Source organism: Lathyrus oleraceus, chromosome 7 (genome assembly GCF_024323335.1).
Source record: "Lathyrus oleraceus cultivar Zhongwan6 chromosome 7, CAAS_Psat_ZW6_1.0, whole genome shotgun sequence".
NCBI classification, from domain to species: Eukaryota; Viridiplantae; Streptophyta; class Magnoliopsida; order Fabales; family Fabaceae; genus Lathyrus; species Lathyrus oleraceus.
This window is the reverse complement of record NC_066585.1, coordinates 231364503-231390491: the sequence shown is the minus strand read 5'-3', so window position 1 is coordinate 231390491 and position 25989 is coordinate 231364503. Positions and strand designations below refer to the sequence as shown.

Sequence of the window (25989 nt, the reverse complement as noted above, 5' to 3'; positions counted from 1 at the left end):
GTAAGCTGGACTGTCCTGAAGCTCCAAAATTGAGTGGTGTATTGTTAGTAAAAGGACTAACTGTGAACCTCATAAGCATAAGCCAGCTATGTGGCCAAGGATGCAAGGTGGAATTTACCAAGGGAGGATGTGTGGTGTTGAATGGATGCAATCAAGAAGTGATGAGAGGAGACAGATCCAGAGATAATTGCTATCTATGGAAATCTAAAGACTCTCTCAACTTTCCCAAGTGTCCTTTAGCCAAGGGAGATCAGGAAGGGAAGTTGGGACTTGGAAGACTTGATCACCTTCAGGTACAAGGAATGAAGAAAAGCAGTTCCAAGAGAACTATGAGAAGAGTCTCATATCTGTCTTTAGATAAAAAGACAGACTGTGGAAAATGCCTGATTGAAAGTAATGAGCCATTGGCACCTATTGGTCATCATACAAAGGATATGACAGCAAGGGATAGACAGAGGTGTGTATTATTGTCGTCTGCAGAATCTCAACACCTAGCGTGTGGTGGCAGGTGGTCAACCCTAGCATGGAGGAACCTGATGCAGACAGAGTATAATGTCACCCGTAATGTCATGACATTGTACGCTGCTAAGTGTGACAATAGTAAGGGCAAAGAGGGAATGCGTACGTCTGAAAATTTATAGCAACTAATGAAGTTAGTTAGCTACTGTTTAGTAAGTCAAATTATTAAACAACAAATAGTGAGCTATGAGTGGTCAAAAGCTAATAGACCTTACTCTTGCATAAAGCGTTTCACATTCCGTCGCTTCAATCACCATTCGTGCAAACCCTCATCCAAAGAAACGGTTCAACTTCCCTCTGAGATATTCAGCATGGCACACCAATCCGATACCACCCCCTTCACTACCGTGTCCGATTCTCACAGCACGGAGTTTGGCAACCCCAACCGGGAGGAAGTTAGTGCCAACGCTGCAACGTCTCCCCATGCAAGAAGACCAAAAGAAACGGTCTCCAGAATCTCCTCAGCTATCGCTCTGGACAACCCTTCCAAGGAAGGATCGAGGTATGTGCACAATGCCATTGCCTCTATGGTCACTAAGATTCTGTCCGGTGATCGGAATGTTCCTGGGGTTTCCGTTCCCTTGAACACTATCGTTCCCGATGATGTTGCATGTCGTGAAACCGCAGTAGTGTTAAGGGAGAATGTGTCTGGATTACCTGAAGAGGGTCCTAAGAATGATAAACATGTAAGCAAGGTGAGAGGTGAGAAGGTAAGTGTCCCTCAAGATGTTGAGGCCAACCCTAGAGCTGACACAGTCAACCTGGATGAGTTCTCTGATAACGAACTGTTGGCTTCGGTTATCCCTAGCATAGCCAAGAGGGTCAGAACTAGGAGAGGGAAAAAGACAGTGATGCAAAGGTCTCCATCCAAGGAAGTTGATGAGACAACTCCTCACAAGCAAACAGGGACAGAGAGTGCTCGCAAAAGGAAAGGTCATGGACCTTCCAAATCTTGGAGCAAAGAGGTGCCCAAGAAGTTGAAGACCAAGGCTGTGGTGGTGGAGTCTGAATCTGATGTCCCATGTGATGTCACAACATCCATGTCCAGGAAGAAGCCGTGTTCTAGCAAGTTGGCTGCTAGTGTCCCAGAAGTTCCCATTGACAATGTGTCCTTCCACTTTGCCTCCAGTGTTAACAGGTGGAAGTATGTCTACCACAAAAGGCTGGCCTTGGAGAGAGAACTGGCTCAGAATGCATTGGAATGCAAAGAGATTGTGGATCTCATCAAAGAGGCAGGGTTGATGAGAACTGTGACTCAACTCCCTAAATGCTATGAGACCTTAGTGAAGGAGTTCATTGTAAATCTATCCGAGGAGTGTGCTGATGGGAAATCCAGAGAATTCAGAAAGGTCTATGTGCGTGGCAAGTGTGTGACCTTTTCCCCCTCAGTGATAAATCTGTATTTGGGAAGAGCAGATGAAGTGCAACCAGAGCTTGAAGTGACTGACAATACAATCTGTCAAGTCATCACAGCAAAGCAAGTCCGGAAATGGCCTCTCAAAGGGAAGCTGGTGACCAGTCAACTAAGTGTAAAGTATGCAATGTTACACAAAGTTGGAGCAGCCAACTGGGTACCCACAAATCACAAGTCAACTGTGTCTGTGATGTTAGGAAAGTTCATCTATGCAGTGGGAACCAAGGCAAAGGTGGACTATGGTACGTACATCTTTGATCAGACAATGAAACATGCTGGGAGTTTTAGTGTGAAGGGACCTATTGCCTTTCCATCTCTCATATGTGGCATTGTGCTGAATCAATTTCCACACATCCTGACGGATAATGACTTTGTGAAAAGAAGAGAGAGTCCTTTGGCCTTCAGCTACAAACTGTTCCTGGGCAAGCATGTCCCTGATATTGTCTTGACATCGGGAGAAACATCCAAAGCTGGCAACCAACCAGACAAAGCTGCTGTTATGGCAGTTCTCAGAGAGACCTGCAAAGAGCTGGAGACTAGAAAACATGTGTCATACCCCAAAATTTGCCCGTTGGTATTACAAAGCATTTTCCTAGACCCTCTGACTTGTTCCGCAAGGCACTGATGCCAAACGGACAAAAGCCCAGCTCACTACAGGCCCAATCCACAGGCGGTCCAAAGTAGCTTGCTCGCTAGGCGAGCAGCTCCTTCGCCTAGCGAGTATCTCAGCATGCCACTCGCCCAGCGAAGCGTCAGGTCCAGAAAAAGCCCAAACCTAATTTGCTCGCTAGGCGAGTAATTCCTTCGCCTAGCGAAGCTTGCGAAAATTGGAAATTTTGGACCTCATTTCAAGCCCATTAGGTCACCATTGCCACTACTATAAATACATGCTCTTCTGCCACGAAAAAGACAACGGAGAGGCGGACGAAAAAACGGAGAACCAACACGGAAAAGCAGAGAAAGACGGACGGAAACCCTAGCACGGGAACTTTGACGGCCACGTATCCGCACCGGAGTTACCACTGCCCAACGCAACCCGACACCAGCAAGGATCCGTCAATTCAGCATCATCCCTAGGTTGCTAACAGGTTTGTGTATCATTACCGTTTTATGTCTTCATTCCATAAGCTCTAAATGCATAACACCGCATGATATATTGAATTTTTGGATACGAGTTCATACTTTGCATGCAAGCTTAAATGTGTCTGAACATCATGAATATTGGACCCTGTTATTGCTGTAATTGAATGTGATAAGATATGTAATATGCTGGAGTCATGCTGTTCTGAAATTCCAAACCCGTGGTCGCTCGCTAGCTCATCGCTAGGCGAGTCTGCAGCGAGCCTTCGCTGAGCCTTCGCTAGGCGAGGCAGCAGCGAACGGGACAGTGGCTGCTTTGTCCCTTTGCTGTTCCATTTTATGTGTATTTCATTATTGTTGCATCATTTGGCCTGAACTCTAACTGTTATTTTATGGCATTGTATGGTATTAATTAAATCATATTTTATCCTTATGCTCTAACCCGTGCGTTGAATGATGTAAAAGCTTCCATATCCCCAATGAAGTGGCCGGCTAGGTACCCTTACGTGCGAGAGACTTTCGTGGAGATGGAGTCCAAATTACTTCACTTTAATGTGAAGATTCATATTGATTACCAATTAATTTTAATGTGTCGATTTTTAATGTATTGATTGATTTTAATGTGTTGGTTTTAATTGGTTTTAATGTGGAAATTCACCATAATTACCTAATGAACTTAAAACATGGACTTTAAATTAATGATATCGGACCTCTCTCTATTACCCCACGATTACAATATTACGGTCATGTCCCTCGAATATGGGGATATCCTTAGCAAAGACCCTTCGGTAAAATCATCATAGTCCCTCGGATGTTGCCTTCGAAAATACCATTCTGTCCCTCGATGACCCTTCGGTGTAGCCTACGGTTAAATGATGATAGTCCCTTCGAATGCTAAGGTATCTTCACAACTGTTGCCTTCAATGACCTATCGATGACCCTACGATGACCCTTATACATCCCCAGGATAAAACTACTTACTTCTCAATAGTAAGGACAGTTTTACCCTCATAAGGATGGGAAATGCCCAGAAAGACCTCGGACAGGTATAACCTTAATTGCTCATTCTTAACAAAAAAATGCTTTTCACACCCCACGCCTTTCAAACGTCTTCTTTTGGAAATCACCACTTAGCATACATCCGTACTAGGATCATTGCCAAGTTATATTTTTCTAAACTACTTTCAAAAAACTAAATGAGATAACCACTTTGTATACATTCATGCAAGAATCATTACAAAGTTAAATTCTCCTTTTCAAAACATTTTTCATACATTTCTCAACCACTTTTTTTTTCAAACAAAGAAAACATAAATGATTGAGCAATTAAGAGCCCATGGATAACCATGGATACAAAGGGTGCTAATACCTTCCCTTTGTATAAAGTACCTCCCGAACCTAAGAATTTAAAATTAAGGTCTTTCCTGTTCTTTTCCACCTTTCCTTAAGGGATAAAAGAAAAGTCGGTGGCGACTCTTGCTAACCGCGACATTGCGATTACAAATCCAATAAAAGTCAGTTCACCGTATGACAGAACTGGCGACTCTGCTGGGGACGCGTTAAAGAGAGGTCCACCTAAAAAAAAAAAATCATTTATGTTTTATTGTTCCTTCTTTTAAGGGGGCTTTTGAGTGAAAGATCCTACACCCGGATCTAGTGTACCTTAGGTAAGTAGCAATAGATCATCGCGACTATCCGGCGTATACTGGAATGGTTAAAATGATAGCTACGGTTAATGCGACACTTTGGTTGTCCTGATGTTCCTCATGTTACTTGAGAAAAAATTTGGCTTCCGCGTGGTGTCATCAAAGCATTAACCTGACCTTTAGAACCCTAATTAACTCATCCTAGCCATTAGAAAGTAGTGAGATAACTGGCTTCGGTTCCGACTGAGGTTGGTCGATACTCGATACTACGCTCTTTGAGATTGGACTTTAGGGAAGCTTCGGTCAACCACTTGGCGTTGCACTGAAGTGGACTTAAAGAAAGGTCGATGATCTGAGATCCTTCTAGAACCCGGTTACTATTCTAGGACAGGTTGAACCAACCAAACTTCAGTGGGGAGGGTACTTACCTATGGAACTCATGCAAGCCTTAAAACCTAGGAATAATTGTTGTGTGACATGTTTGCGCTTGCATAACATCATAACATCTTAACATCATAACATCATGACATCATAACATTGTACTAACCATTTCAAGGACTTAGGGATTTAACTTTGCTCTGTTTTGTACAAACAAAAAAAAAAAACAAAAAAAAAAAACAAAAAAAAACAAAAAAAACAAAAAAAAAAAAAACAAAAAAAAGTTTCCTTTTTTGGTAGTCTATACAAAGTTAAATTCCAAAAGGCCTTGAAAACATTTCATACATTGCATAGCATAACATAACATTGCATAACAGGTACTCTAAAGGGATCAGTGTTCTCACGGTTTTCCTCCAAACAGAAAAATGGATCTCGAACAAACTGTCAAAGATCTCCAGACTCAGAATGCTCAATTCAAGGAGATGATGCTAAGCTTATCCAAGGGGCAGGAGGAACTGAAGGCTCTTTTGGTCGAGAAGAAGAAAGACAAGAAAGCTGTGAGTTACATTAACCCGGGAAGAAGGCTTAAAGGACAGGCTGCGGGAATCAAAATCAGAATTCCGAAGGATCAAGAAGAGGAAACAGAGACAGATTCAGAAGATGAGAATGCTGATCCTTTCAACCCTGAGGATGACGATGAAGATTACGAGAATGAACAGTACTCTCCAAAAGATGGCAAGTACAAGTTGCTGGAAGAACGCATGCTAGCTATGGAAGGTCAGAAGGCGCCCGATCTGGATTTTGAAAGTTTGGGTCTAGTCTCCGATGTGATCATTCCTCGCAAATTCAAGGTCCCCGCTTTCACTCAGTATGATGGGGCATCTTGTCCTCAGATGCATCTGAGAGCTTACGTGAGAAAGATTCAGCCGTATACCACTAATAAGAAGCTCTGGATCCATTTCTTCCAAGAGAGTCTGTCTGGCACACAATTGGAGTGGTATTATCAGCTCGAGAGCTCTGACATCCACACATGGACTGATTTAGCAACTGCTTTCTATAAACAGTACCAGTATAATTCTGAACTAGCGCCTACTCGGCTACAGTTGCAGAATATGACTATGGGATCTAAAGAAAGTTTCAAAGAATATGCTCAAAAGTGGAGAGATTTGGCTGGCAGAGTCAAACCCCCTATGACTGATCGAGAATTAGTGGACATGTTCATGAGCACACTGACTGGCCCATTCTACAGCCATCTATTGAGGAGTTCCTCATTGGGTTTCACTGAACTTATATTAACAGGTGAACATGTTGAAAGTGGCATTCGAAGTGGGAAGATACAGGCGACTATCTTTGATCCTCCGGAGACTCCTAATGGCATCACTGCCCCTCTGCCTAATCATGACGAGACTGTCAATGCTGTGGAAGATACTGATAACGATTATGACTTGGATAGCTGGATTTTCCCAACAATTGGTGACGGACCCAATAATTGGAAGGCTGAAGACACTATCCCGATTTCCTTTAGTCAGGAGTAATTGTTATTGCTATTTTTGTGTTTCAAAGCATTGTGTCTATACCCGGGGCATAATAGCTAATTTTTCAAGGGTTTTGTCATTTCATAAGCATATTCATATTCAATAAATCAATGGACTTTTTGCATTCAAATATTGCGCTCTTTATCTTTCCTGTCATTTTTTTCAAAACAAGCTATGTTTTCTTGCACACACGCACGTAACAGTTTTCCGACCCATATCCACTCTGGATCCTGTTGATAATAGTTCTGCTTTTGTTCAGTATGACTTTGAAAATCCGATCTACCAAGCCGGGGATGGAAGCGAGGAAGATTGTGAAGTCCCTGGTGAACTTGTCAGACTGTTACTACAAGAAGAAAAGACCATACAGCCGCAGGAGGAATCAATTGAAATTGCAATGGGTACTGAAATAGACAAGAAAGAAGTCAGAGGTTTCTTGGGGCACTCGAATTACATTGCCCGATTCATCCCACATTTGACTGCTACCTGCAAACCCATCTTCAAATAACCAAAAAAGAAAAATCAAGAGATGGTATGGAATGATGAATGACAAAATCAAGAAATATCTCCAAGAACCTCCAATTCTAATGCTACCAGTTGAAGGAAGACCTCTAATCATGTATTTGACCGTGTTAGAAAATTCAATAGGGTGTGCTGAGGCAACATGACGAGTCTGGTCGAAAAGAGCATGCCATACACTGCCTTAGCAAAAGGCACCGACTGTGAAACAAGATACTCACAGCTCGAGAAAGCTTACTGTGCTTTGGCTTAGGCTGCTCGCCGACTAAGACAGTATATGTTGAATCATACCACTTTATTGATTTCTAAGATGGATTCTATCAAATATCTACTTGAGAAACCTGCTGTCTCCGGAGAGAGTTATCACTGATAATGGTACTAAGCTGAACTCTACACGCAGTTCAAAATAAAGCACCATAACTCTTCTCCGTACCGGCCAAAGACGAACGGCGCCGTGGAGGCTGCTAACAATATCAAGAATATAACAGTAACATACAAAGACCGGCAGGAGATGTTACCTCTTGCTCTTCATGGTTACCGCACTTCGACAGGGGCAACCCCTTTCTCTTTAGTCTATGGAATGGAAGCCGTTTTACCAGTGGAAGTTCAGATTCCCTCTCTAAGAATCATGAAAGAGGCGGGCTTAGACGAAGATGAATGGATTCAGACTCGACTCGATCAAATAAACTTGATGGACGAGAAGAGACTTGCGGCTGTTTGTCACGGGCAGATATATCAGAAGCGCATGACCCAAGCATTCAACAAAAGAGTCAAGAGATAGGTATATCAGGTAGGCGACTTGGTGATCAAGCGTATCATTCTACCACAAGGTGACCCCAGAGGCAAGTGGACTCCCACATACGAAGGGCCATTTGTGGTTAAGAAGGTATTCTCGGGTGGAGCCATGATACTTGCTACAATGGATGGCGAAGATTTCCCGCATCCTGTGAACGCGGACATAGTTAAAAAAATACTACGCATAAAAGAGACCCGCTAGGTCGACGTACCTAGGCAAAAGTAAGGGCATCCCGGCGAACCAAAAGGGTTCGGGCAAAAATTAGGGATAAACATATAAAAATGTACACCCGGCAAGTCGAAAACCTGAAAAGGCGGCTTGGGCAAAAAAGGGTATCCTGGTGGACTGAAAACCTGAAAAGGCGGTCCAGGCAAAAATTAGGGATTTAAGCGCATGACTATGTCCCGTTCTCAATCAACTTTCATCCAAGTTCCAGGGACTGACCAAGCCAATCACTTCTATCCGACAGCAGGGGATGAGATGCTTGAAGACATAATGGCGGTAGTAGACTTAAAATCAATAGGACTTTTTCCACATAGCTTTCTCTTTGTTTTCGACAATTTCCTCTTACTAGGATTTCTGTCTCCTTGTACACAAATTGCCTGTTTATAGGCCTCCTTTCAAAATCAATACAACCCTCTTTCAAAAAAAAAGATGCTTTTGTTTTTACTTTTCTGTTTTGGTTGCGTAAATGTCCATTGATTTAATTTGAATTAATATGTGCATTTGAATATGACTGATGTTTACCAAAAATACATGCATAGAATAGCAATAGCAATTACTACAAGACTTCAGGATCGAGGATAAGGTCTAACCATGCTTCCAATGAATCCGCTACCAATTCTCTTCCCCAGCAAGCCTGTTTTTCCCAGAAGAAATTGGCGGTATTCCCCGGCACAGCCAGCTATTCCCCAACAGAGGTCGGCCTCACCAGGCAGATTGATCATCTCACCCATCCCTAGCCAGGCTCTGTTGAATATCTCTACCATCAGACAGAAATCAGAACCCCCAGCCGAGAGAGGGTCCTCCACACGAATATCTCCAATCAGTAGATGGGGATTTATTTTCCCCAGTAGAGTCCCCAAGCAGAACTTCTCATACGCATAACTCATTCATTACATCGTTTCACAACATACGCATGCATACAACATTCGCATTTATTTTCGAAAGCATAAAACATCTCATGCATCATGACATGGCATAAAGCTAACCTTTCTTTGCAGGTTAATTATCCTCCTGATATAGTCAAAGTAAAAGGCTCATTCAGGTAGACGCCTTTATCAATCACAGACAAGATTCAGATACACATTCCAGATGCGATTCATGGGAACATTCATTCTGACAACACTTCGATATCCTCCTAGCGATGGCATCTTTAAGCCCATCCCAAACATTTATTGCAAATACAATGTATACAGATACAACCTAACATACGGTTCATCCGGATTCATCTCAACATATGACTCCTTCAACAACTCAAATACAGTCTAATGTACGACCAAGTTAGACCTTCCAGGCATCAGATACAGTCTAATGTACGATCAAGTTAGACCAGATGCTGCTCAAATACGGTTTAATGTACGACCAAGTTAAACCTTCATCTTTCTCAGGTGCTACCTTCGGACAGGTACATTCCTGAATGGTAGTCTAGTATACGGCTACTCCCTTTCTCAGGTGCTACCTTCGGACAGGTACATTCCTGAATGGTAGTCTAGTATACGGCTACTCCCTTTCTCGGGTGCTACCTTCGGACAGGTACATTCCTGAATGGTAGTCTAGTATACGGCTACTCCTTTCCTCAGGTGCTACCTTCGGACAGGTACATTCCTGAATGGTAGTCTAGTATACGGCTACTCCTTTTCTCAGGTGCTACCTTCGGACAGGTACATTCCTGAATGGTAGTCTAGTATATGGCTACTCCCTTTCTCAGGTGCTACCTTCGGACAGGTACATTCCTGAATGGTAGTCTAGTATACGGCTACTCCCTTTCTCAGGTGCTACCTTCGGACAGGTACATTCCTGAATGGTAGTCTAGTATACGGCTACTCCTTTTCTCAGGTGCTACCTTCGGACAGGTACATTCCTGAATGGTAGTCTAGTATATGGCTACTCCCTTTCTCAGGTGCTACCTTCGGACAGGTACATTCCTGAATGGTAGTCGAGTATACGGCTACTCCCTTTCTCAGGTGCTACCTTCGGACAGGTACATTCCTGAATGGTAGTCTAGTATACGACTACTCCCTTTCCAGCAAAGTCATCTGCCTAATGAACGGCTCATTCTGCAACTCAGATACGATCTAGCGTACGATCCATTCTGATCCCTCATCCCCAGCAGTATAGCATACTCTGACTCCCCAACGAAGTCAACAGCATAATGGATGGTTCACTATACGGTCTGATTTATGACCCGGTGTGACACCCATGTCTCTAGGTATCGTCTAACGTACGACACAATCTGGAAATCTCCTCAGCAAGTTTCTTGGATGGCATCTTTAAGCCCATCTCCGTCAAGACAAATGAACATGTGCAAATTTTTGGGGCATTCTAAGTGTTCAATAATCTTTCACCTCCAGACCACGAACGACACCTACCATTCTACTCTCTCGGTTCAAGAATATTGAACAGGGGCAGCTGTCATACCCCAAAATTTGCCCGTTGGTATTACAAAGCATTTTCCTAGACCCTCTGACTTGTTCCGCAAGGCACTGATGCCAAACGGACAAAAGCCCAGCTCACTACAGGCCCAATCCACAGGCGGTCCAAAGTAGCTTGCTCGCTAGGCGAGCAGCTCCTTCGCCTAGCGAGTATCTCAGCATGCCACTCGCCCAGCGAAGCGTCAGGTCCAGAAAAAGCCCAAACCTAATTTGCTCGCTAGGCGAGTAATTCCTTCGCCTAGCGAAGCTTGCGAAAATTGGAAATTTTGGACCTCATTTCAAGCCCATTAGGTCACTATTGCCACTACTATAAATACATGCTCTTCTGCCACGAAAAAGACAACGGAGAGGCGGACGAAAAACGGAGAACCAACACGGAAAAGCAGAGAAAGACGGACGGAAACCCTAGCACGGGAACTTTGACGGCCACGTATCCGCACCGGAGTTACCACTGCCCAACGCAACCCGACACCAGCAAGGATCCGTCAATTCAGCATCATCCCTAGGTTGCTAACAGGTTTGTGTATCATTACCGTTTTATGTCTTCATTCCATAAGCTCTAAATGCATAACACCGCATGATATATTGAATTTTTGGATACGAGTTCATACTTTGCATGCAAGCTTAAATGTGTCTGAACATCATGAATATTGGACCCTGTTATTGCTGTAATTGAATGTGATAAGATATGTAATATGCTGGAGTCATGCTGTTCTGAAATTCCAAACCCGTGGTCGCTCGCTAGCTCATCGCTAGGCGAGTCTGCAGCGAGCCTTCGCTGAGCCTTCGCTAGGCGAGGCAGCAGCGAACGGGACAGTGGCTGCTTTGTCCCTTTGCTGTTCCATTTTATGTGTATTTCATTATTGTTGCATCATTTGGCCTGAACTCTAACTGTTATTTTATGGCATTGTATGGTATTAATTAAATCATATTTTATCCTTATGCTCTAACCCGTGCGTTGAATGATGTAAAAGCTTCCATATCCCCAATGAAGTGGCCGGCTAGGTACCCTTACGTGCGAGAGACTTTCGTGGAGATGGAGTCCAAATTACTTCACTTTAATGTGAAGATTCATATTGATTACCAATTAATTTTAATGTGTCGATTTTTAATGTATTGATTGATTTTAATGTGTTGGTTTTAATTGGTTTTAATGTGGAAATTCACCATAATTACCTAATGAACTTAAAACATGGACTTTAAATTAATGATATCGGACCTCTCTCTATTACCCCACGATTACAATATTACGGTCATGTCCCTCGAATATGGGGATATCCTTAGCAAAGACCCTTCGGTAAAATCATCATAGTCCCTCGGATGTTGCCTTCGAAAATACCATTCTGTCCCTCGATGACCCTTCGGTGTAGCCTACGGTTAAATGATGATAGTCCCTTCGAATGCTAAGGTATCTTCACAACTGTTGCCTTCAATGACCTATCGATGACCCTACGATGACCCTTATACATCCCCAGGATAAAACTACTTACTTCTCAATAGTAAGGACAGTTTTACCCTCATAAGGATGGGAAATGCCCAGAAAGACCTCGGACAGGTATAACCTTAATTGCTCATTCTTAACAAAAAAATGCTTTTCACACCCCACGCCTTTCAAACGTCTTCTTTTGGAAAATCACCACTTAGCATACATCCGTACTAGGATCATTGCCAAGTTATATTTTTCTAAACTACTTTCAAAAAACTAAATGAGATAACCACTTTGTATACATTCATGCAAGAATCATTACAAAGTTAAATTCTCCTTTTCAAAACATTTTTCATACATTTCTCAACCACTTTTTTTTTCAAACAAAGAAAACATAAATGATTGAGCAATTAAGAGCCCATGGATAACCATGGATACAAAGGGTGCTAATACCTTCCCTTTGTATAAAGTACCTCCCGAACCTAAGAATTTAAAATTAAGGTCTTTCCTGTTCTTTTCCACCTTTCCTTAAGGGATAAAAGAAAAGTCGGTGGCGACTCTTGCTAACCGCGACATTGCGATTACAAATCCAATAAAAGTCAGTTCACCGTATGACAACATGCTTTGGAAAAGCTCATCTTGCAATTGGAGACTTCTGCTGAGGACACGGATGGAACTGATAGGCAAAGTTCTGAGGATGAGGAGGAGGCCAGCTCTGAAGAGGAGGCTGATGATGAGGCTGAGGATTAAGTACTTGTATTTGTGTGTTTTCTGTCATTTGTGTAATTCTACTTACTATTTATGGATTTGTAATTTAAAGTGTTGCTTTGGCAATATTTTTGGACAAAAAGGGGGAGTGATAACTGATACCCCAGGACAACAGAAGTTTACTTTGTTAAACTTTGTTAAAACAGGTTCTCATTCATGACAGATTGAAGTTTTCCTCTACTGTAGCTGATGTGTGATGAAGTGTGTATTTAGCTTCTGTTTGTATGCTGCTGTGTGTGAAGTTTTTATTTAACTTCCCCCCTGCAGCAGCTCATGTGTGCTGCTTTGTGAAGTTTTTATTTAACTTCCATGTGTGTGAGTGTGCTGCCACTCTGAGTGTATTAGCTAGGCTTATTTCCTGCTAGGTGTGTGATTCCGCTGCTATGAACTCTGTTATGGGGATCAAAGTGTTTTAGCCAAAAATTTGCCAAAGGGGGAGTTTGTAGGTGCTTAATTGGCTGCATTATATGGTAAAACACTAGCTGGTTACTAATGTCTTGACTGATGTCATGACATGGTATGTATGTGTGACTACATTGTAGGTTAGAATATCTAACTGTACTCTGATGTCTTGACTGAAGTCATGACACACTTAAGTAGTTACTGCAGGATTAGCTAACACAGGATTTATGGAATGTCAAACTGGATGCTGTGACATTCATACCTGTCAGCAGATACTAAGGAATAGAACAGCTGGTGTTCTGTTAGAACTTAGTATTTATTTCCAGTCTGGTTATCAAGGGAAGACCAGACCTGGCATAAGGCCTACTGACTGAATGTTAAACTGGATGTTATGACATTCATCATTGACAGCAGCTACTGAACATTAGACAGAGTGGTGTTCTGCTATACTTCAGCATGTTACTTAGTCTGTTCTTCAAGAGAATAACAGAACTAACTTAAGGCAAAATGTGTAAATGTTAAATTGGACACTTTGACATTTATTAATGTAAGCTGTTACTGTAGTATGGTCATTTTGATCATGTACAGGTCAGCAAAATTGTACAGTCTGTTTTCTGGAAAAACAGACTCAGCATATGGACCTTGATGTCAAGCTGAATCTCGTGACATTCATTCCTGACAGCATATGCTATATTGTAGGATGTTCAGTTTTCTGTTTCAGCTTTTTCTCAGGCTATTCTTCAGGGATTCAACAGCTGAGAGAAAATCCAGGAAATCAACAACCAAGCTACATTTAATGAACCTAACAAATAGCCTATTTGTTAGTAACCTAAATGTTGAATTTATGGGAACTCGCGTGACCTTAAATTCAGGAGAATACAGGTGCAAAAGCCCAGGTACTGCAATATAAAAGGAAGGCGTTCCTTCATTCAGTTTCGGGGATTTTGAGGCGTGAAGATTTTGTGTGTCCATCATACTTCACTGCTGTATTTTTGTGAGTCTTGTATTAGACGTATCTTGTAAGCCAAGCCATTATCAAGTAGATGATTGCTGTGGCATAGGGTGTTCATTGAGTTGTAAGTGTTGTGTCGCTCAAAGCTTTTAAGCGTGAGTGCTGTGTATCTCGATTAAAGCTGTGAAGCACAATCAAGAGTTGTTTGAAGTGTGACTTCAAATTGTCTTTAATATTGATTAAAGGTAGTAATCACTGAGGTGATTGAGGGGGAGTGAGTAGGAACTCTGATCTTAGTGTAAGATTGAAATTGCATTGGGTAGGGATTAAGTGATAAGTTGTAAACGGGTGAGTTTAGCTTTGAATTGATACTACTAATAGTGGATTTCCTCCCTGGCTTGGTAGCCCCCAGATGTAGGTCATGTTGGACTGAACTGGGTAAACAATTACTTGTGTTATTTACTGCACTTACGTTTAAGTTCTGCATAATTCCTGTCTGTGCAGAATTGGATGTCATAACAACCCGTGTGACATCTAAAGTCTGATAACTAGAATTTCAGATTCTAATGGAACAATGTAGCCTTGTATTTGAAGACCTGTAAGTTCACACATACAAGGTAACCCATGCATTGTCCTAATGAAGCAACCACATACAACTTTGTTAGAACCAACAAATATTATCATTTCCATCTCCTTTGCAATGTATTGCATACACTGTCTTGATTCAAAGCTATTCAATCTCGAGTAAAATGAAGTGTTACATTGATGCTAAATGTTAGCAACATTTATTTTGAAATGATACTTTAATTGCACCTATTTCCAACTTCAACATTGTGTTCACAACATCCCAACTTCTGCACAAATATCCTTGACTAGTTCTCAACATGTTTTTGAGTATCCGATGAGTAGTCTGAACCCTATAAAACAAGAATATAGAAATATGTAATAACTAAGTCGATAAATATTTATGTAATAAAATCAAATTGACAAGAATGTTCCTCTTTGTTGTCGTGTTCCCTAAATGCAATACTCAATTAGTCTATGCACTAACAAGCTTTTCTATATAGAGTGTCAACCATGTTTGGTGCAGATAATCAAGAAATAAAGGGATATCTACTCATACAACCTAAAAATGTTTCAAGTGTTCCTTAAACTCAGACTCACTATTTGAATACATGACTTTCCCCCCGATAAATCCATAACATGTTCCTGCCTATTAGATTCAACATACTCCTTGAACTTCATGCTAACATTTTTTGTAATATGGAACACACATAACATATGAATTGAGGATGAGAACACAAATTCCATGACATCCATCAGGGCAAGTTCCCGATTTGTTACCAATTCATTGGGAATCAACTTCTTAGATGTGAATAAATCCTTCAACTTCTCTAGTGCCCGTGTCAACTTTTCCTCCCTTTCGTATTACAAATAGGAAAATCCAAACTAAATTGTCAACTTCGTTGACGTAACACTAATGATCTCAAGTAGTAGGAGTCGATACGTGTTTGTTTTGCATGTATAGTAAAAAATCAAAACAATATGAAACATGTTCAACAACTTCACAAAATTAGAACGTGTCCACAATATATCAACAATAACATTAGTGAATATAAAGGAAAAGTTACATATTTGAGGAAGCTGATACTTGTTTGTTTTATATGTATAATCAAAAATCAATACCAAATGAAACATGTTCAGCAACCTCTTAGAATTAAGATGTGTCCAAAATATATCAGCAATAACATTTGATTCCTCCCTGTTTTAGGTTCAGTACATGTATTTCTCATCATAAATTAGTTTCAGAAAATGTTGCATTTTCGTGAATGACCTCTCTTGCTTGTCTGATATATATATCTTGCCTTATAGATATGTGTAATGCTCATCAAGTTATCTCGATCTCTATCTTCCAAAGAGACAACTATGTACCTGGGTGCCAAATTGTATTTTCTAATTTCATTCAAAAATTGTATTTCATGAGGTTTTAATCGATCTAATATATCACAACCCACTAAATCCATAGCTAGTTCATGATTGTTAACACCACATCTAACAGTTACCTTCCAATCACTATCACTTGACACATATCTCAACATAAATGGACATTTAAATTTTCTACTAAAAGTGACTTGAGAGGAATTTTGGCTTTTGTAGTTTCCATCTCTCTCACAACCCATAATAAATTTATCTTTCCTCCATTTGAGCCCATTTGTTGTATCAAAACAAACATTAACAACAATAATACCATGATGTTTATCAATATACTATGCCCACAATAACACATTGGCCCAGATGGGAAACATCCGTTAATTAAAATATATAATGAATGAATGATTTATGCTAGAGATACCAAAGGTCAATTGAATTTGTCATAAGATATAAAATAATATGCAATACAAACATACAAAATCAGTAGTGAAGAACTGGGTAAAATCTATAGCAAAACCATCCATCTTAGGCGCGCATAAGGACTGTATGTTAAATTGAACTGCCCGATTTTTTAGGGTTTAAGTAAAAATCCGGTATACCAAACTTTCTAAATATCCGGGATGTCACTGAAAGTTTACAAATATATGAGATATTTGCATTTTACTGGATTTTTTAAAAAATATTTCGGTAAAAAAACATACTTGATTTTTAAAAATCTGATAATAACTCATATTGAGTTTTTAAGATTCTGCTAAAAATGCAAAACTTGAACTGTATCAGTCAAAAACACAATATGATTTTTTAAATATTCTGGATATTTTGCTTTTTATAGTTTCTTTGAGAGTGAATTTTTTCCGACAAATGCAAATTTGAGATGGGGTAAATAATGATAACGACATTTTTGTCATCATGAAAAAATAATTGGGGGGGGGGGGGGGGTGGGAGGAGAGTGCCAAGTTTAACTAGAGGGGTGGTTGGATAAAATCTCCAGGGATTTCCATGATCCAAATCCAGAGGCTTGTAAGATAATGGGCCGATTTTATTTTTGCCATTAATCCCGGTAAGAACAGTTGCCCCCCAAGCTTGGTTTGATGAAATCAGGCTAGGGCTTATAAATATTTACATTATGTGCTTTTGCAGTGATTACAATGGATATGCCTTCACTTCTTTTTTCTTTTACTCTTCCCTTCAGTGTTATTAGACCTTGTTATTAATGACAAGTGTTTCTCCTGGATTTTACGATTTTGCCACTGCTCGCCATATGTGAACCTAGGGCTAGGGACATGATTGACTCCCTCTAGACTTCTTGTGGTGGCTTTCCTAGAACCTATATTTTCCATAGTGATACTCACACCCCTTTTGGCCATGTGTATCTCATCTCTCAATCGGTGTTCAATTTCCTACGACGTTCGTACTTTAATCATGATAGGACCACACACATTTAATATAATAAATAATGAATGATATCTAGCAACACATCACTTCTAGCCAAGTTCTGAAAATGTTATGTGATATGACAAATTTCTGGTGACAATTATTATATGTACAATTACCCTTTTTCCATCACGCCTATATTGAACACAAGGCATATACAATATCACCCTTGTCTGGTTCAATATTAGGCCCTTAGACATTTGTTTATGCCTCACATCATGATTTATGAAGTACCCACCAACCACCTTTATAGTCATCTGATTATATACGTTTGGGAGGAAAATAGTGTCGTAGTAATTGTGTCCACAAAAACCAAAAGGTTATGAGTTTTATCATCGTTTCCACAAAGATTGTGTATATCCTTACACAAGTACAAGATTAATACACTTGTGATGATAACGAGATAAGTGAGTAATGAAAAGGGGGGGGGGGGGTGGATTGTGCTAAGAACATTTGATCTGTTGTTGCTAATAGTAAACTAGAGAATAATGACTATGTTTAAAAAATATAATTAAAAACATCAAACTTCCCTTTCGAATTTTCTATCCATACATATGAGAATTCCTACGATTACTCCTATAACAACTTTGATTTATTTATGTATGAACTTGTACAAAACACAAAATTAAGTCCCAACAATCTTCTAGGTACCAGGAGTCTCCAATCATAAGGCAACCCACTTCCTTAAAGAAACCTCCCACGTAATGGGAGTATCTAGTCGCTAAGACGGAGGTTTTATAGGACATAAATAAGAAGTTAGTTTTACAAATAAAAAAACTATATTTAAAAACCTCCCAGGTATTATTAGGAGTATACAATTGCAAGGATACATGCTTCATCAAAGAAACATCCTAGGTACTTGGAGTCTCCAATTTCTAAGAATAAAGTTTAATAGCGCGTAAAACTATACAAATGAAGATTATCCTCGTTGTAATTAAAACGATCATTATAATCTCATTATCCTACCAACCAGATAGACAAATTATCGCTCAGTCTCATTCCCCTCTAGATCAATTCTCCCAATTCTAAAGACAAGAGATAACATTAAACATCAATGGAACTATATAGCTAATATCATAGAGTCATTACACAAACAACCACAAAAAATATATAAAATCACATGTTTAGGATAGAATCATCTATATGAAACCTAATCTAAGGGGACTAGTTATTCATCCTTAATGGATTCTTATAAGTGCCATAATTACTAAAATTTATAGGCACTTATTGACTTATTTTACAAGAAATAAATACAAAACCCCCTGATTTATCTATGAAAAGTGTTAAAACACTTGTTTAGACTTTCTACTTGCATATTTATCAAAAATAAGTGAAAAGGACTGAAAAACCACCAAGCAACACATAAATACCTTACCAAGACCAACTTTCTACAAGCAAGGCTTGCTAGGACATGTTCACGGGAGCGCTAAGCAAGCACAAGCGACTAATAACTTCTTATTTTTTAACCAAGTTCTTATAGGTATAGTCAAGAAATGATCCAAGATGGTGAGACTTATGGATAACAAAGATACAAGTCAATAACTACTTATTTTTGATGATGAAAACACTTAAATTCAAGCAACCACTGAAGATAGATCAAGAGGTCAAATATACACAAGATGGTTGATCAAGATATTTGTTTAAAGTCAACATTATAGTCCAACAAAATTCAAGTGAAGACTCTGATATCAAGGATCACCGATGGTTTGATCTCTCAACTTTCAAATGATGATAAACAACATGGAGATAAATTAAGCCTCATCAAGAAGACTCAAGATTCTTTTGTGATTCTAAAGTCGAAGATAATGATACCAATACCTAAAGCTGCAAAGTGTAAAAGACAGGAAGCATGAAAGCTCATCTGATCGTGTCTGTTTGAGCAATAAATATATTGTAAAGACTCAAGGGAATTTATGGAAATATTATGGATAAATCACACACTCTCACACACACACACACACACATACACACACACACACACACACACACAAACACACACACACACACACACACACACACATTAAAAACCCTTGAGAGGCCTCTCGTCTTTTAATAATATCACAAAAAATGTTTTTTTAGGCCTAGCCAGTTAATTAGGGGAGTGTTCAATTGATTAGAGGACTTTTTATAACTATCTAGTCAATTAGATCTTTGGCCCAATTGATTAAATGATGGATAATTGAGTCTATAATTAATTGAGATAATATCTTAATGATTGATAATGACTATATATCAAAATATTACATTTTGGGCCTCTACAATCGATTATTTGCACTTCCTAATCAATGATCCTAATAGATTAGAGCATTTATTTGGCCCATGGATTGTTTCCAAATTTACCATGCCTTTGCCTATAAATATAAAGTTTATCTACCACTTTTTCACATCTAGAAAACGGGAAAAATATCACATTTAATTTCTATCACTACCTATCTAAATATTTCTTAATTTCTTAAATATTTTAGCCATAATGCTTTGAGAGTACTCTTGAGTATAGTGAAAATATTGTTCTGGATGAGGGCAAAACGATAAATTTACCATGAGTATATTTTTATATTAAGTAAATAATTCTTCCTCAGGAAGTCATTATTTTGGCTGGGAGCTAAACCATTTTAAAATCTCTTATTTGTATTTGGGGATTTATCTTTGTGTCCTATTTGTTTTGTGAGATCTGCCATTGAAGAAAAATCTCTCTTTTTTTTCATGAAAATTATCTAGTGAAAATCTCCACAATGGTTTTTGAGCTTAGCCCAATTAAAAGCTTAATTGGCCCTAGATCAACCCGGTGTAAAATTTCACTTGACTTCAGAGTTCAAGCTAGTGTAAAAACTCAGTAGGTTCAAGACCAACCCGATAAAAATCTCGGTTTTGTTAGTGGTCAACATGTATAAAACACTGGTTCGGTCTATAGGATAGCCAACTCAAAACTCAGTCTTGGTTCAAGACCAACCTATGCAAAATATTGTTTGGTGTGAAGATGAACTTCTTCAATCCTCGTTCGTTGTTTGGTTAGAAGTTAGCCTGAAACTTCATTTCCTTGTATAAGGGGGTTCATGAGCATAACCTTTTAAAAGCTATTAAGCATATTGGATACTCTCAAGATCATTTTCATTGCATTCTCAGTTATTTTATAAAATGGTTTTTAAACTCTGGTTCTTCAAATGAATTTGTTTTGAATCATCGTTTTTCAAACCTCCAATACTCATCCCTCTCTTGTGTATTAGATCCTAACTCCTGTTTAAAGACTAACCGTCTCAGAAGGAAGATGACTTCCAACGCTTCTTTTTACCAGAGAACTTTGCTAAACACACCTCCACTATTTAATGGTGATGTATTTGAATTATGGAAAGATAGATTTAAAATATTAATTCAAAGTTTTGATCTTGAATTTTGGGAAACAATAGTCAATGGTCTATTTATCCCTGCCCACTGTATTAATGATGAAGTAGTAGAGAAACCTAATTTTCTTTAGACCGAAGAGGAAAAGAGAAAGTTTGAAATTGATTTTAAAACAAAAAAATTTTTAGTTATGTATTTAGATGAAAATAAAATTCTTTATGACCTTAATTGTAATTCTGCCAAGGAAATGTGGGATAATCTTGAAATGATTTATGGAGTATCTTCAAGTATCGAACAAGAGTGAATGAACACACGAGGAAAATAAAATGAATGTGAATGTTTAGTTCATAAATGTTTTTGAACCTTTAGAAATTTTGAAATCCATGTGAGAACATTCATCGCTAACAAATATCTAAGAGTTAAGAACTGGAATCTGAAATCTGATCTAACTCTTAAATCAAGAGGCGATAATGTTTATAATTTTTAGGAAAAATCCAAGAAGGAAGAAATCATAGAGAAACTAAATAAGTTGATACAAACTATTAAAACAAGAAGAGATGATCGTAAAAGTATAAAAATCTCTAGAAAATTCGTCAAAGAACCCGTTTGAAGAAGAAGAAAAATCAACTCCAATAACTTAATCAAACATCATCATATCTTAATATAAAAATACACGTACAAGAGGGTATACATAGAATTGTAGCAGGACATACATAGTGTACAAGAGGGGACCAAGGTTGAAACAAAAAAAAAGCAAAAAAACGTACAAGCAATCACAACAAAAGTATTTGTCAGCAATGGAAATTGGTTTCAATTCCACTCACAAGTAATCCCACAAAATCGGGGATTCACAAAAAACTTTCACAACAGATTGATTCTCTCTAAAGACACCTCATCACAGTTTTCATACAGATGACAAAATTTCATTGAAATTCACACGAGTAAACATTTTTCTCACATGTATCTTATTTTCTCAGAAACTCTATTTCACTATCTATAAATAAGGTTACTGATTCACGAGCAAAAGGGGGGAAGAAATTGGTAATGTTACTCTGTTGATTTTTCTTCCCGACATCCATTCATTAAAACTCCAAATCCAGAATATTCAGAGTTTCTAACCAAAAATTTGAATCATTTGAGCTAGACCCACGCAAGCCAAGGAATAATCGAAAACACATATACGGTTTCAGAAGAAGATTAAGTAAGAGAAGGATTCAAAGCGGAAATTAGAAGCTAAAATAAAAATAAAAAAAAGCGTTTGTACCTAGGGGGGGGGGGGGGGTTGCCGGAATCTGGAATATTTTTGCCAAAAAATTCATAAAGTCGTAGAATTCTAAAATTTGTGAGAAGTCTGATCAGGTAGTTTTCATCAATCTTTTTGCATTTACTCATTTGGTCCTTGTTGTTGCACTTGTGTAAAATCTTCCCCCGTGTGTGTTACTTCAATTTATACTGAAAATCCTTATTTCCATGCTTAGGATTCTTGATGTTCATTTTCGGTTTTGTTAATTTGAGATTTTTGTTTGGATCACATGTTTGTTTGATTTTGTAGATGGTTTTTCTATTTGTTGTGGATTAATGGTTGTTGATGGGTGATGCAGTTTTTAGAGAGGAAGATTAAAGTAGGAGAATTTTTTTTTGAGTGAATGTAGCAGAGAGAGAGAGAGAGAGAGAGAGAGAGAGAGAGAGAGAGAGAGAGAGAGAGAGAGAGAGAGAGAGAGAGAGAGAGAGAGAGAGAATTCATGAGCAGAGAGAGTGTGTCTGATATTGTTTGATTGATGTTTATGCTTTAACGATTCACCTTATGATTTTTTATTTTTATTATTCATTTTTTGTTTATTATAATAATTACAACATTTAATCAGTGTTTGGAATTGGTGATAATTTATTTTCAATTGGTCTATTACTTTGGAGGTGGCGCCCACGTGGTTGATTTATCTCCCTATCCATTAATTGTTGAATCAGTCAATTGGTCATGGCAGTATTTTTGAATTGATTTTTTTTAAATGATGATTATTTATTTTCATGATTTTTAAGAGATGGCCATGGGAGATATAAATGTGAATTAATTCTTTGAGTCTGTCAATATCCTACGCGGCCAACAAGGGGAGAAAAGAGGCGAACCTTTCGCTTTTCTTTTTCTCTTTTTTGTTTGACTTCTTAGAGTTTATGTGGGCCTATGGCTATTGGGCCCCTTCGCCCATACTATTTGCACCTCCACCTTGCTGGCCCATTCTTTTCCTCCACTTTGTTTTATGTTATAACTAGTTAATCCTAATTTTATCTATTAATTTATTTTACTAATTATTTTTCTTATTATAATTTTTAATTAAATAATTGGGTTAACACTTCAATCAATTGACTAAAATGATTAATTTTGAATAGTCTAAGTAATTGATTTAACCAAAATTATTTGATTAGTTTCATTACTCACTTATTTTATATTCATAATCATGTGTTCCTATACTAATTAATCATGTCCTTAATTTTGTCTTTCGATCATCATCATAATCAAGTTAAATATTGAAATGATTGTAATGGTGATTTATCTTGGTCCAACACCAAGCATTATCATCTAAACCTGATTAATTCTATTAATTTGCCAAATCAAACATTTTTAAGAACTTTATTTTTTTATTTAAAACTTCGGATGAAAAGGGGAATGAGAGGCGTTCGCTTTACTATTTCTCAAATATTTGAATAATTGGCGCTCGCCATATTGCTCAAATTTTTGTCTTCCGATTAAAATACTTTAAATAAACTTGGATAAAGGAATGAGTGTCGCTCGCCTCATTATTCCTTGAATAAGAAAGTGGGAGGCGCTCGCCTCACCACCGCACATATTCGATTTCCACAAACAATTTTCAATAATAATTTGAACGAAAAGGGAGTATGAGACGTTCACCTTACTATTCCTCGAATAATTGAATGATTGATGTCAACCATATTGCTTAATTTTTGTCGTTCTTGAAAATACCAAATACACTAAAATTAATTTTTTGCCCCCGTGCAACCAATAACTTAACTCTTTTCAGAAAGAACATTGTTTAGCCCTTTCTAATGCGTATACAAACTAGCGCTTAAGTCTCCACCGCGAGTGAACAAGCTAATGTTTAATCCTTAGAACGTGGTCTAAACACTCATTCATTAAAAGACACCAACAAACCGTAGTTCCCCAAACTACGAATGCTTTGATTTCCTTATTATACTATAAGGATACATAGGCACGAGATTGCAAGATCTTAGCAGGCACACTAATAAAAAACCTCCCATTTTCCCCTTTTGAGGATATCATTTCATTTCTCTTCTCAATCTTATATTCACTTGAAGAAAATAAATAAAATTCACTAACATTCAAATCGCAATTTTAACTAAAAGGTTCCCGTTGAGTACAACGGACGTGAGGGGTGCTAGTACCTTCCCCTTGCGTAATCGACTCTTGAACCCGAATATGGTTGCGACGACCATCATTCTATTTAAAGGTCGATATTTTCACATTCCTTCATCGGAATAAATAAAGTTCGGTGGCGACTCTGTTCGAATCATTTTTTTTCCGCGACCATCGCGAGGGATCATATTTTTTAAGATGCGACAGCTGGAGACTCTGTTGGGGACTATGATCTAAGCAAGAGAGAGTCAAGACTAATTATGTTTAATTTGTAATGAATGTTAAAATGTTGTTTCTTTTTTCCATGTTGTTTCTCTGTATCTTTTGTATTATTTATGCTATATGTGATTTACTCTGATACTATGATGGGTGGTCTATGGGTTGATGCATGTTATGAGATAAAATCTGTACCTGAGCTTTGAGAAAAAAAATTAGAATCTTAAGTTGTGTAGTATTGAACCGAGGGGTCTACACCCCGTTGGAACAATATGAAGACTCCACCTAGAGTAGATCTGTTTTGAATTTCCATCATGATGTGGCTAGCCCATTATTGTGAGGAAATTTTAAATATGATCTGTGACTCTAGGAATCTCTCCTTAACCGGAAGCCTGTTAGTAAGGTCGATGATTGTGTAGTATTGAACTTAGGGGTCTACATTCCGTTCGAACAATATAAAGGTCCCACTTAGAGTATATTAGTTCAGAACTTTCATCATGATGTAACTAGCCCAGTATTGCGATGAGATTCTAAACATAATCCATGACTCTATGTTCTTTCTTGGAAAGTATAACCTTAGGATCCATCTTTTGTGTGTGGGGTAGAGAACGTAGAACCTACGTATAGGATGTACCATTTGATGTATATGAAACCTGGATCCCTGTTATTGCATAAACATCATATTGCATTCATTATTCACATAGAAAAATCATTTATACATTTTTCATTTTCAGGAAATTTCATAATTTTCCATTGATTAAGCATTCAAGAGTAGATGGAGCCAAGAAAGATAAAAACATTCCAAATTAAAGCCAAAGTACCATGTGTAAGGGACTTCATTACATTCAGAGATGGGTTGACTAATGTCCGTCTAGATGCATTCACGCTCAAGTATGGGAAGATTTTAAGCTTGTTGTCTATGCTTGTACAAAAGGATGATATTACCGCACTAGCCCAGTTTTATGATCCACCACTCAGAAGTTTCCTCTTATGAGACTTCCAGTTGGCCCTAACATCGGAGGAATTTGGAAAAATATTGGATTCTGCTAAAGAGAAGAAAAGACCTTATAAGGGATTGGGTCAATTCCCAAAACCCAAGGAGCTTGCAGAAGTATTGGACATTCCGGTTGAAGATTTAGTTCCTAACATCAAGGTTTGGGGAAAGGTACAAGGAATTCCTCAGGAATACTTGGAGAAGACTGCTCAGGTTTTTGCTAGAGCCCAAAAATGGGAAGCCTATGATACAATTATGGCCTTACTCATTTGGGACTAGTATTATTTCCTAATATGTAAAAATTGATGGACGTAGAAGCTATTAGTGTGTTTTGGGCCATTAAGGTTAAAGATGAAGATCATGTACCCGCACTTTTGCAGATGTTTATTATACCTTGCACTTACGCTTTGAGAAGAAGGGGGGATTGATGTTGTGTTGCACTCTACTCCTTTATAAATGGTTTGTCTCTCATGTGTTCAAAGATACTGATATGATTGAAAAGATGGATGGATACGATTGGTCTCAGAAGCTGGTAGGACTCACAAAAAAGGTAATTATTTGGAACCCCCAAGGGTTAAACTTTGGGAATGTGATAACTAG

The 25989-nt window shown here is 38.5% G+C and overlaps 1 protein-coding gene across 1 annotated transcript; it reads left to right on the top strand.

Moving 5' to 3' along the window:
- Positions 1-830: 830 nt before the first annotated feature.
- LOC127103107 (uncharacterized) lies at positions 831-25668 on the top strand. Its single transcript, XM_051040394.1, has 2 exons — positions 831-1484; positions 25399-25668. The coding sequence occupies exons 1-2, from the start codon at positions 831-833 to the stop codon at positions 25666-25668; spliced, it is 924 nt and encodes a 307-aa protein (XP_050896351.1).
- The last annotated feature ends 321 nt before the right edge of the window (positions 25669-25989 follow it).